A 12,051-nucleotide genomic window follows, 5' to 3' on the forward strand; every position below is an offset into this window, starting at 1 on the left:
ACAGTCATGAATTTGAATCTCCAGGGAAGTTACGAGGTGACACTTAGAACTGGATGAGTTGGAATAAACCTAACCTCATTCCATTTGTATGAAATATCAGGAATGGACAACTCTATAGAGACAAAGTAGATTACTGATTGCGTAGGGCTGAGGTGGGGAAGTGGAGAATAAGAAGATTGGGGGGTGATGGCTAAGGCATGTGGGATTTCTTTTAGGGTTAATGAAAATGTTCTAAAATTGGTTGTGGTGATGCTTGTACAACTCTGAATATACTAAAAGCCATTGAATTGTATACTTTAAAATGGTTAATTGCATGGTAGGTGGACTGTGTCTCAATAAAGCTGTTAAGAGAAAATGAAAACAAACCTAACCTGGACCAAGCTCCACAAGGGAAGGCACCCATCAGCTTCCCCAGACCTGTGTAGGGGCCTGGTACCTAGTAGAACAGTCAACAGATACTTATGGATGTATATGTTGGAGTCTATAAAGTAAATGGAGCCCTGGTGACGCAGTGGTTAAGAGCTCAGCTATTAATCCAAAGTTTGGCAGTTTGACTCCACCAGCCTCTCCTTGGAAACCCTGTGGGGCAGTTCTGCTCTGTCCTACAGGGTCACTACGAGTCGGAATTGACTCGACGGCAACCGTTTGGTTTGGTTTTATAAAGTAAATAAGCAATTGCAATGGCATGTAATTAGTGCTAGGGAAGTGCACCAAGTGTGAGAGGAGCATAGTGGAGGGGCAGCTTCCTGTAGAAATTTGTGATGTCTACATTGATGTTTATTGGGTGAGAGGCATTAGCAAGGCTACGTGAGGGGTGGGAATAGTGTACCACAGGTGGCTTAGTGAGGCTTGAGTGCTGAGTGAGAAGTTAGAAATGAGGCTGGAGATGGGAACAGATCCAGAAGGGCTTTGTGAGCCAGGTTGTGGGATGTAGAATTTTTCCTAAGGGGAAAAGAGAGCCTGTAGTAGTAGCAGATTTATGTTTTAGAGATCACTTTGACTGTACCATGGAGAATGGATCGAAGAGGGGTAAGAAGCCTGTGAGAAGGCAGTTTTAGCGTCCAGGTAAGACATCAATGTGTCTGGAACCCTAGTGGTGCCAATGGGGAGAGAGGAAAGTGGACAGTTTAGAAATATTTAAGGGATTTAATCAAGAGGATGGCAGATGGCTGGGAGGAGGAGACAGAGGAAAAAAGGCAAGGATGAGGTCCAGTTGTATGGCTTGGGTACCTGGGTAGTTGGAAAAGCCCTGGAAAAGGAACAGGCTTTGGGAAGATGTTGAATTCAACTTTGGTTATGTTGAGTTTGAGGTGCCTGGGACATTCAAAAGGCATCCAGTCAGTAGTTGGATATAGGTATCTGGAGCTGAGGAGAGAGACATATGAATCATCAGCATACTGCCTCAGCAGTAAAATGGTTGAAGTGGTCCAGCGAATGTGTTTCAAGAGAGAGGAGGAAAGGTCCTAGAATGGAACCCTGTGGAGTGACCTTTAAGAGGATGCTTGAGGAGGAGGGGGAGAAGGCTGTAAGGAGAATCAGAGTAGATGGCCAGAAACTTCTGTGTCGATCATAGCAATTCATCTGCTTATTCAGCCACTGTATGTCAGCATTTACTGAGTGTCTGTCAGCCCTGGGTATATTCAGAGACAAGTGAGACTTGACCTTTGACATCAAACTGAGACTAGTGGCCACCACTCGATTGCAGCCTTCTGAAACAAGAGGCCTCTTTCTTACAGGCCAATGCCAGTCTTATTTTCTAACCAATAGATTGTACTTCCTTAGCAGTTTATCTACAGCATTGGAGTCCTTCCCAAGCTCACCCTCCTAAATCAGGCAGGCCTAGAAGAGCATGCCTTTCTCAGACCTTGGTGGCTAGGCCGGCAGCCAAACCAAAAGCCTTCTGTCCATGGGGATGGATGGCCTCCATAGGGCATCCCAGGGCTGTCTTGGGGGCAAGGGAAGAAGGGAGCCCATCGTATGCTTGGGGTTTAGCAAATTATACCCACATACCAGGCACAGAAACAGACAAGGAAGGCACCCCCGCTCTGTGGGTGAAACAAAGAAGCATCCTCTTTCCACGTGCCAACCCATCTGCTTCTTTGCCTTCACAAACATAAACATGCCTTTTTCCTTTTTTTTTTTTTTTTTCATTCTCTGCAGCTCTGAATACATGAAGAAGAGGAGTAGGAGATGGGAGGAAAGGTAAGGTTGGGAGAGGGCAAGAGGAAAGGAAAGGAGGGGAGTAGGGAGGAGGCTCCAGTGACTGCCAAAACAATAAATTGCACCCTGCACTACCTCAGTCTGGCCCCTTTTTTGTCGTGTGTGTGTATCAGTTTCCTGACTGAAGACAATGGCCAGGGAATTACTGTGGCCTCGATGGACCTAATTGTGGGAAGCTTCTTGGTGTGTCACAGGCCTTGGAGGCCCACTCCCATGTCCCCTCAGAGGCTGGCACAATCTCCACAGGTCAGCTGGGTGCGGTTTTCCCTGCCCTGGTCCCTTTTGTTCCTGATGTTCTCATCAACCTCCCATCACCTGGTGCAGTGGTCTCCTGACTATCCTGAGTAGGAGGCAGCAGGAATGAATGCTTTCCCAATCCTGCCTGGCAGCAGATTGGGTTAGTGTTGTAGAGCAGCTTTGCCCTGTGTGGAGACCTGTGAGAAGCACCTGTAGGGGGTGGGTGGGTGGGGGAGTGTGTGTGTTTTGCGGGGATGTACAGGAGGGAGGACAAGGGTTCTCCCTGCCCTCTACCATCTCACAGGCCTGCCTGGTCCTGGGCCTGAGCAGGTCCACCTTGCCTAACTACCAGCCACTGATGGAGAAAACTTGAATGGATGTCCTGGGGCTGATCTACACTGCTCTGAGTTAGGTAGGCTTGATGGGGCAAAGGCCTGAGTGTCCATGCCCTTTTTGTCATGACCTTGACAGTCCTTCACCTCTACCCGGCTATACTCACAATGCGCTAAGTCTAGCTCCTGCCCACCTTGACTCTCACAGCTACTCTCAGCTAGCGCTGAATGTCAGGCTCTGGCCTCAGGTCCCTCCTCGTAGAGGACAGAAAGTTAGGGACTTTGTCTTTCCCCAGCATTGGAGAATGGGAATGTAGGGCCACTCAGATTCCCAGCAACAGACACAGTTGACCCCTGGCTGGGCTGATAACATTTTTCCATCCTCCATTTCTTGTTTAGCCCCTGCCCTCTCCTGTGGGTTAAGCTGGGAGCTCGTGCTGGCTGGGTCACCTCTGGTCAGTCAGTGTTCACTTCCTCCACTCCCACCACACAGGCTATGCTTTTGATGCCAGTGGGCAGTCCTACCCTGCCAGTGGAATGTCCACTCTTGTGGGGCTGCAGGCCTGCGGGGCTCCTGAGGAGGTGGTTCTGGGATTGCAGCCCCTCTGCAGGGGTCCTGGGAGCAGGCCCAAGCTGTGGCCAGCTTTGGGTGCTGGCTTAGTCTCTTTATCACTTGTCTTCTCCCACCCCTATCTTGCTGCCCCAGCTGACCACTCAAAAAACCGAGCGGCACCATTCCTCCCATAGTTGCAGAGAGATCACAGAGCTATGTCAGTGTACCGAGGACGTTGGCCTGCCCCCACCCCCACACCCTGCCTGGAATGAGCCACCTGCATCCACACACAGGTGTTTCCTGTGCTCCTTCCTGTTGCCGTTTTTTCTGCTCAGCTTGGCTTCCCCAGCAGGTGGTTAAGTTCCAACCAAACCTTCATACATAGCCCTGAATGCTGGGGGGCAGGGCTCTCTGGGGATCTGGGTCACTCCCCAGGGGAGATTGTTGGCACCTCATTGGCTCATCCTGAGTTGCAGCGCGCACTTTCCCTAGTGTGACGGCTCCATGCACGTGCTGTCACGCTCTGTGCTACCACAGGCACTGGGGTACCAGTGTGGGCTTGGGGAGTGGGGGAGGCCCTACCCGGCCAGTCTCCCTCACCTTTGGTGGGAGAAGAGCCTGGGGGTGGGCTGACAGCCTCAGAACAGGCCTGACATCCTGGAGTCCACCCCACCTTTAAGTTCCCCACATAGAATTCTTAACCTTTTGGGGTTAACAGACATTCATGTGCCCGGCAACTCTTGGGGGAAGCTGAACGCTCTCCCTGGAGCCCTGCTTCCTGAAGCCGGTCGGGTCAGCCTGCTGTCCCCAGCCACAAGGGGTCAGTCAGTTTTGTTATTACAGAGAGGGAGGTGGGCTCTGTGAAGGGAAGGACTTGCTGTCAAGGTCACAGGGCAGCCATCCAGGTCTCCTGTCTCCCAGGCCCCAGCTTTCCCCCTCTGCCAGGATCTTGACTCTTTTGCCACCCAGTCCTCAAGGAGCTCCCAGCTCCCTGTGTAGGAAGCAGCCTGGACGAGGGGCAAACCTAAAAGTCCGGCATTTCCTGATGGGGCTCTGCTGCCCCCTGGTGGCCATAAATTCCAGCCACCATTGTGCCTTCCTTCCCTGCCTGCTTCCTCTTTGCCCCATAAAACCCACTGTGGTTGAATCGATTCTGACTCATAGCGACTTTATAGGACAGAACAGAACTGCCCTGTAGCGTTTCCAAGGAGTGGCTGGTGGATTCGAACCTTTTGGTCAGTAGCCGACCTTTTGGTCAGTAGCTGAGCTCTGTTACCACTACACCACCAGGGCTCCCTTTGCCTTGTGGCAGGAGCTAAGTCCCAGAACAGGCAGCCTTTGGGCCTCTTCTGGGGCAACTCCAGGCCTGCAGCCTGAGCCTTTTCAGCAACATCCACACATAGTGCTCTCTTCTCCAAGCCCTGTTCCAGCTTCTCGGCTCTCATCTACCCGGATTTCCAGGAGAAATACACATGCCATTGTCACAGCTGCAGTGTGGACACACCAGTGTCAGGCAGGGCCACAGCCAGAAGGTGCTGGTGCAGAGGATCAGAGCACACCAGGCCAGGCCATGCAGGAAAAGCATTTTGCTTCTTTTTTATTTTCTGTAAAACTGTAAATAATATACAAAACCAAGGGATGTAGGGGGCAGAGGCAGGGTGGTCAGGCCTCAGACACTTATTTGTGGCAAAGGGCGTGCTGAGCCTAGGCTGGGAGGCACTTGACTGCAGGCACTGACTACCAACCCCAAGGAGAACAGAATATATTAGATTTTCATTGAAAGGAATCTGTGGCGGAGGGGTGTCCAGAGCCAGTCTTCACCCTCCCTACCAGTGCCTGGTGAGCCCTGAAAGTGGGGGTGGGGGGCTCTGAGAGCCTAGGGGGTTAGAATGCTGTGCTGGCCATGCTGCCGGGCCCGAAGATGCGGGGCAGGGCATCCAGTGACTCCTCCAGTCGTCGATGGGCAGACTGTCCCTCTTCCCCTGCAGTGGGTGAGGACGGGGTCAGGGGCAGCCCTAGCTCCATCCTGGTCCTATCACCCCTGGTCCCATCTCGCCCCTCCTCTCATCAGCCAGGATGTCCCCAGAGGTCTGCTTGGTCCATACCCCTGGCCCTCCAGCCTTACCACACTGTTGCAGGCTCTGCCGGGCAGCTTCCCGCACAGACTCTGTGTCCGTTTGGCACAGGTACACCAGAGGCTCAATGCCCTCGGGTGCCTAACAGAGGAGAGAGCATTGAGGGGGACCCAGGGGTGGGGTGAGGGGGTCAGGAATGGTTAGGGGGGTTGGCAGCGGTCACCTTGATGCAGCCCAAGGCCAGGCACCCAGCCACTCGCGTCTGTACATCCTCATCCTCGAGCTGGTCCAGGAAGCACAGGAGGGCCTGGATGGGGTTGGAGGGCAGACTTAGCCAGATTCTGAAAGCCTGGGACCCCAGTCCTTGCCCTCAAGGGAGCACTGGCCAGCCCTTACCCTCTCTCGGAAGGCAGGACCCAGTGACAGGCTTCGGAGCTGGGTGCTGACAGCAGCCATGACCTTGTTGTTGCCATGAACTAGCAGGGAGCTGAGGGCCCGCAGCCCGTCCTTACGCAGCCGCCCCTCAGGTGCCAACCTCAGAGCCTTCAGCACCACAGCTTGGTCGTCCGAGTTCAGATTCCGCACCAGTAAAACTAGAAGGAAGAGGGGCTTGGATTGGGACAAAGTGGCAGGGCAAGGAGCCTCTTGGGGAAGGGAGGGCTTGGTTATGCTCATGTCCTTGCCCACACCCTCAGGCCCACCCACAGAGTCAGGCTCCTTTGAGATCAGGGCCACTGGCTCACCCTCCTCAGCGGTCTCGGTCACATAGGCCTCCATGGAGGGACCATCCAACGTTTCGATATAACTCCAAAACTGGAAGACAGTGAGCTGCTCTCCAGGGCCTGGCTGGGGCCTCCTGGGCAGCTTCTGCCCCAGGGCATCCTCCAGGAACTTGACACACACTGTGGGAAGCAGTGCCCATCAGGGTTTGGATGAGCCCAGGCCCTCTAAGGGAAGAGAATGCCCCCAGGTCCAGGGTCCCCCATCCAAATCCTACCATCTGGGTCCTCCTGCCCCAGGCACAAGCTTTTGCTATTTCTTCTCAAGTGTTCTGCTCAGTATGTCTGTGTGGGCTGACCTGGCTTCCCCTGAGGCCCCCATCACTGGGGATCTGAGACAGGAGGGACGAAGGGGCAGGCAGGCAGCCCACTCACCAGCCTCGGCTAAACCTGACTGGCGCAGGGAGAGGCGGGCACCGTACTGGTTGCAGAAGGTGAGGAGCACCCGTTCCACGGGGCAGATGAACGGGTTGAGTCCCTCTGTGCACTGGTCCCAGAAGGTCAGGAAGCCAGGCCGAGAGGCCGAGAACTGGACCACTGTAAGGTGTGCAGAAACTGTCAGAGACAGGGCAGGCAGGTGGCAGATGAGGGTAGGGTGGGGCAGGACAGGAGTTTGGAGACAGATGCCAGAGCCAGAGACCACAGGGCCTTTACCTTCCTGGGCAGAGGTGGCAGGGATCTCCCATTGCCTGCTGAGCTCACACACCGCCTCGAGTACTCGGGCCTCGCGCAGCAGCCGCTCTAGGGCCCGTGCCTCCTGACAGCGCAGGGGCCCAAATGTGCCCAGTTTCTGGAGAATAGGTATGGCCAAGTAGCTCAGACCTCAGGGTAGGGCTGGGGGAGGGTGGAGCCCAGGGCCTATAAGTCCCAGCATGCATTGGGAAAAGCTGGGGAGAGCCCAAGTGTGGGAGGTATTCCATTCAGCAAGATCCAGATGCCAGGACCCTGGGGCAATGAGGTGTGGAACTTAGAGGAGATGTGGAGGGCCAGGATTGAAGTGTGGGGCTCCCTGGGGTAAGGGGCCACAAGGGGAAGGTGGGGGAACACTACCGGCCTCACCAGTAGGAGGTGACTGCAGTGGTACAGGTGCAGGACCAGGGCAGCATCCAGAGCTGGACACCCTGTGCTGAGGGGGCAGGCGCTGGGTGAGTCTAGGCTGTCCTCAGCCCCAGGCTCCGGGCTGCTTGGGGGCCTGAGAGAAAAATGGGGTCAGTCACCCCAGGAGCACGCATCATTACCTGGTCATGAGTGCATTTTTATTGAGCTCCCCCATCCCAAGATGAAAGAACAGAAGATACACAGATGACAGACAATGGGTAGGTTCACAGAACACTTCCAAAAGGAGGAAAGGGCTGGAACAGCAAGTGGCAGGGAGCTCTGTGGAGTCAGACTGTCCTGTACCACCTCCAGCTAGGACCGCCAGGGCTGGGATGGGCAGGACTCGGGCTGCAGGCGGGATGGTCTATGCAGTACAGGCTGCAAGGGGCTGAGGTCCAAGGGGTGAAGGGCACAGGGCCGTAACCTGGGTAGCAGGAGTGGGAGGAGCAACTAGGCACGACCCTCAACTGGGAAGTAGCAAAGGCTACTTCGAGACAGAGCCAAGGGACCGGGGCCTCCTGGAAAGCCAGAGTTGAGTTCGAGGGGGCCAATGCTAGGAGACCCAGTGTGCAGGGGGAAGCACTGAAAGGGCTTTTTCATAGAGTGGATCCAAGATGAGGCCAAGGGAAGGAGGAGGAGCTGGAGGCTCATGGGCAGATGGTTATTGGGAGGGGAGGCAGACATTGCAGACATGAGGAGGGTAGCTAGAAGCACTGGGGATTCAGAGCGGGCTGGAGACACCAGCATCAAGGAAACACAAGGGGTGTACATGGGAGGCGTACACACAGATGTACCTGCCAGGAAGTCCATCTCCTCCTACCCTTACATGTGCCCCACCTGGCCTGTTCCCCCCCTCACCTGGTCCTGTCTCACCTGTACACCTACTCACTTGCTCCTTCTCCACCTCCTTCCCTTCCCCTAGCGCTTTCTCACCTGTCTCCCACTCACTTGCTCTTCCTTCACCTAGCCCCTCACCTGTCCCCAGGACCATCATTGTCTTCATCTTCATCCTCATTGAGAAAGCTGAAGCTCTCCAGGGCATGCTCCACAGTGATGCTAAGACTGGAGGCCCGGCTCCGGGTCAAGCCTTGCCTCTGCTGGGGTCATGGAGAAAGTCAGAGCTGCTGCTACTGCCTGGCTGCCTTCATATGCAGCCTCAGTCTAGCCCAGCCCAGGCTTGGCAGACTCACCGTGAGCAGGCTCTCCAGCCGGGTCACCTCCTGCTCCAAGCTCTGCAGCTCAGGGAACTGACCACGATAGTCATCTAGGGCCGCCATTAGATTCCCCAGTGCCTCCTCCAGCCTCCTGTCTCCGGCCCTTCCAGCTGCCTCTGGGACTAAGGCCTGGGCACCCATGGCCGGGCTAAGGTCTGAATGCTGGGGTGCAGGGGCTAGGGGTGAGGGAGGGGGGCTTGGGCTCTGAACATTGGGCTCTGGGGTAGGGCTTGTGAGGGGTTCCCAACCAGAACAGGTGGGACTGGGGGAGGAGGTGCTGGGGGCTACAGGGTCTGCCTGAGTGCAAGGGGTGCAGGATGGGTGGCCAAATGGCAGGGAGTTGGTGCCTGAGAGGGTGGGATGTGTGTGCACAGAGGGGCTGGAGAGAGTAACAAGCTCTAAAGAAGTGGAAGGGCTTACAGTTTTAACAGTGGGGCTTGTGGCAGGATGGGTGAGGCTTGTAGTGGTCTGGACTAGGTTTATAGCACTGGGGGTTGAACTTGTAGTGGCGTGAGTTGACACCCTGGTTTTGTGAGTAGGGCTTGGGGCAGCGTTGGTGTGGCTTGGGGCAGCATGGGTGGGGCTCGTGGTAGTGTGGGTGTGGCTTACAGTAGTGTGGGTGGGGCTCGTCGTAGTGTAGATGGGGCTTATGGTGGTGTGGGTGGGGCTCGTGGTAGTGTGGGTGGAGCTTGGGATGGTGTGGGTGGAGCGTGTAGTGGTATGGGTGGCGCTTGTGGTAGTGTGGGTAGAGCCTGCAGTAGTGTGAGTGGGGCTTGTGGTGGTCTCAGCTGGGCCTACAGAAGTTAAGGTAGAAAGCATTGGCTTATGGGTTGGGCTTATGGTGCTCTGGACTGGGCCTGTAGTATTGGTGGTTGGGTCTATAGTTTCGAGGGTAGAGAGCACTGGCTTGCAGATGGGGCTTGTAACAGTATATGTTGGGCTTGTGACAGTGTGTTTGGGGCTTGTGATGGTCTGGACTGATCCTGTGGCACTGGGGGTAGGGCCTGTAGCACTGTGGGTAGGGCCTGCAGTAGTGAGGGTAGAAACCATGGGCTTATGGGTAGAGCCTGTGATAGTGTAGGTGAGGCTTATAGCACTGTGGGTAGGGCTTATGGTGCTATAGGGGGAGCTTATAGTAGAGCAGGTAGGGCCTGGCAGCTCAGAAGAACCAGAGTCTGTGGCCTTGTGAACTGGGTCTAGTTGTTCAGGTGGGGCAGGGTCTGCAGATGTGTGGGCAGGGCCTACTGTACTGAGGGTTGGGCTTGTGGTAGAATGACCAGGGTCCTGGGCAGGAGAGACAGGACTGAGGTATTCCCCCTGGGTGGGATCTGGGTGTGCAGGTGGGCTAGGTACCTGACCTAGGCTTTCCAGGCCCACAGCCTCCACTGAAGCCTCTGCCAAGGCAGCGTCCACACTGGCCTCGCTGATGTGACTCAGTGTCCGGCTATAGGGGGCATGCCCATTGGCCAGGGCTGGGGCCATGGCACCCTCCTCATTCATGAGCCCAGAGGTGGGGGTCTCAGGCCTACAGAAGGCAACTTGGATGGGCAGGGGCTCAGGTTGCTGCACCAGGGGCCTGGGGGCTGAGGAGTGGCGGGCAGCGCCTGAGAGCTGTGGGCTGGATGAGTCGTCCGAAGATTCGGATGATAGGGACCACGCTGTCCCATTCTCTAGCTCCTCCTGCCGTCGCAACATGTTCTGGGAGACAGAAAAGGGCATTTCAGGACCGCCCCAGAGGTTCCTGGGGAGTTGTGAGGCCATGGTCTGGGCTGCAACTTACATAGAAGGCCTGCTCCCGAAGCGAGGGTGTGTCTGGTGGGCTCTGGCTATAGGTGGAGAAGCGTTTGGTGACTGTGGATGCCTTGTTGACAGTAGAAGTGGCTGAGGGCTGGTCATCCTTGTCAAAGGGGCTGAGGAGGGAATGGACTATTAGCAGGCCCCACGGCACCCTAGCTGTGCCCCCAAACCCTTTAGCCCCACCAACCTCCATGTGACTTCCAGGCTGAGTTTAATGGTGCCAAGGTCATTGATGTCCACAGCCACAACCTGGGGCAGGGCAGCAAACAGGTCCTTGGTCTCACAGGAGACGCTGCCCACAATCACGTGGTTGGCCAGGCCCTTCAATTCTGTCACCTGTAGCCAAGAGTGAACAATGGGATCACATGGGTGTCGGGGCCATAAGATTATAGGACATAAGTGGTCTGAATCTGCAGGTCACAGAGATTATGAGAGGGTCATGAGGTCATACATTCACAGGGGTATGGGGTCATGAGGAGGTCCTAGGAATTGGAGTTCTCAAGTATGTAGAACCATGGAGAACTTGAAGCAGTCTGGGAGTATGGGGATCACTGAGGTCATGGGAGTCACAGCCTCATTGGGAACCAAGAGGTCAAGTAATCACAGGGTCAGAGCATCATGAGGAAGTCATAGGTCAAAGGGGCCATGAGATCATAGGAGTCACAAAGATTTTTAAGGCTACAGAGATTATGAGGAAATCACAAGGTTATGAAAGTCCAAAACCAAAAACCCACTGCCATCAAGTCGATTCCAACTCATAGTGACCCTATAGGACAGAGTAGAACTGTCCCATAGGGTTTCCAAGGCTGTAAATCTTTACAGAAGCAGAATGCCACATCTTTCTCCCATGGAGCAGCTGGGGGGTTTGAACCACCAACCTTTTGGTTAGCAGCTGAGCACTTTAACCACTGCTCCACCAGGGTTCCTTTCATGAAGGTCAGGAGGTCACATATTCACAGGGTCATTGTAGTAGACTGAATTATGTCTCCCCAAAATATGGGTTGTAAATCCTAACCTCTATGCCTGTGGTTATAATCTCATTTGGGAATGGGTTGTCTTTGTTATGTTAATGAGGTGGGATTAATAAAGGGTGTGTTTTGAGTCAATCTCTTTTGAAATATAAAAGAGATTAAACAAGCAAGTAGGTAAAGCTGAGATGGGGGAAGACATGCCAAGCCACATGAAGATTACGCAGAAGCAGAAGCTCAGAAGAGGCAAGGACCTTCCCCCAGAGCTGACAGAGAAAGAAAGCCTTCCCCTAGACCCAGCACCCTGAATTTGGACTTCCAGCCTCCTAAACTGTGAGAAAATAAATTTCTGTTTGTTAAAGCCACCCACTTGTGGTATTTTTGTTATAGCAGCACTAGATAACTAAGACAGCCACGGAGTCATGAGGGGTCATAGGGATTGGAGTTTTCAGAGTCTTGGCATCATGAGAGTCACAACAGGTTTACAAGGTCAAGGTGTCTTGTGGTCCTGGGCTGGGACATCACCTTGATGGACAGGAATTCTGTGAGCAGAGGCAGAAAGATGGTTTCCTCACTGTCCCACATCTGCTTCCCGCTACCCTCGATGCGGCCCCGTAGTTTCCAGCGCTGACGCCCATACTTCATGCAGATCTAGGTGAACAAGCAGGATGAGGGCAGCCCTTGGTGTGCTGACCCTGCCATCCGGCCCTTCCCTGCACATGCTCATACCTCATACTGATCGCCCACACATAGTCTGGCAAAGCCGGCCAGCCCTGTC

General features: G+C 54.6%; 1 protein-coding gene across 1 annotated transcript in view; it reads right to left on the bottom strand.

Moving 5' to 3' along the window:
• Nucleotides 1-4,916: 4,916 nt before the first annotated feature.
• Nucleotides 4,917-12,051, bottom strand: part of RIPOR1 (RHO family interacting cell polarization regulator 1) — a 10,094-nt gene continuing 2,959 nt past the window's right edge. The window contains exons 9-24 of the mRNA XM_004371487.1: nucleotides 12,003-12,046; nucleotides 11,799-11,924; nucleotides 10,493-10,641; nucleotides 10,289-10,418; nucleotides 9,513-10,206; nucleotides 9,082-9,302; nucleotides 8,485-8,976; nucleotides 8,270-8,391; nucleotides 7,256-7,388; nucleotides 6,851-6,986; nucleotides 6,572-6,733; nucleotides 6,161-6,319; nucleotides 5,814-6,010; nucleotides 5,641-5,724; nucleotides 5,468-5,558; nucleotides 4,917-5,324 (exon numbers count right to left, since the gene is read on the bottom strand). Of these exons, the coding sequence (XP_004371544.1) occupies nucleotides 5,227-5,324; nucleotides 5,468-5,558; nucleotides 5,641-5,724; nucleotides 5,814-6,010; nucleotides 6,161-6,319; nucleotides 6,572-6,733; nucleotides 6,851-6,986; nucleotides 7,256-7,388; nucleotides 8,270-8,391; nucleotides 8,485-8,976; nucleotides 9,082-9,302; nucleotides 9,513-10,206; nucleotides 10,289-10,418; nucleotides 10,493-10,641; nucleotides 11,799-11,924; nucleotides 12,003-12,046 (3,038 nt within the window). The 3' untranslated portion in view covers nucleotides 4,917-5,226. The remainder of the gene's footprint in view (nucleotides 5,325-5,467; nucleotides 5,559-5,640; nucleotides 5,725-5,813; nucleotides 6,011-6,160; nucleotides 6,320-6,571; nucleotides 6,734-6,850; nucleotides 6,987-7,255; nucleotides 7,389-8,269; nucleotides 8,392-8,484; nucleotides 8,977-9,081; nucleotides 9,303-9,512; nucleotides 10,207-10,288; nucleotides 10,419-10,492; nucleotides 10,642-11,798; nucleotides 11,925-12,002; nucleotides 12,047-12,051) is intronic.

This window comes from Trichechus manatus, unplaced genomic scaffold (assembly GCF_000243295.1).
Source record: "Trichechus manatus latirostris isolate Lorelei unplaced genomic scaffold, TriManLat1.0 scaffold00014, whole genome shotgun sequence".
Lineage (NCBI taxonomy): Eukaryota > Metazoa > Chordata > Mammalia > Sirenia > Trichechidae > Trichechus > Trichechus manatus.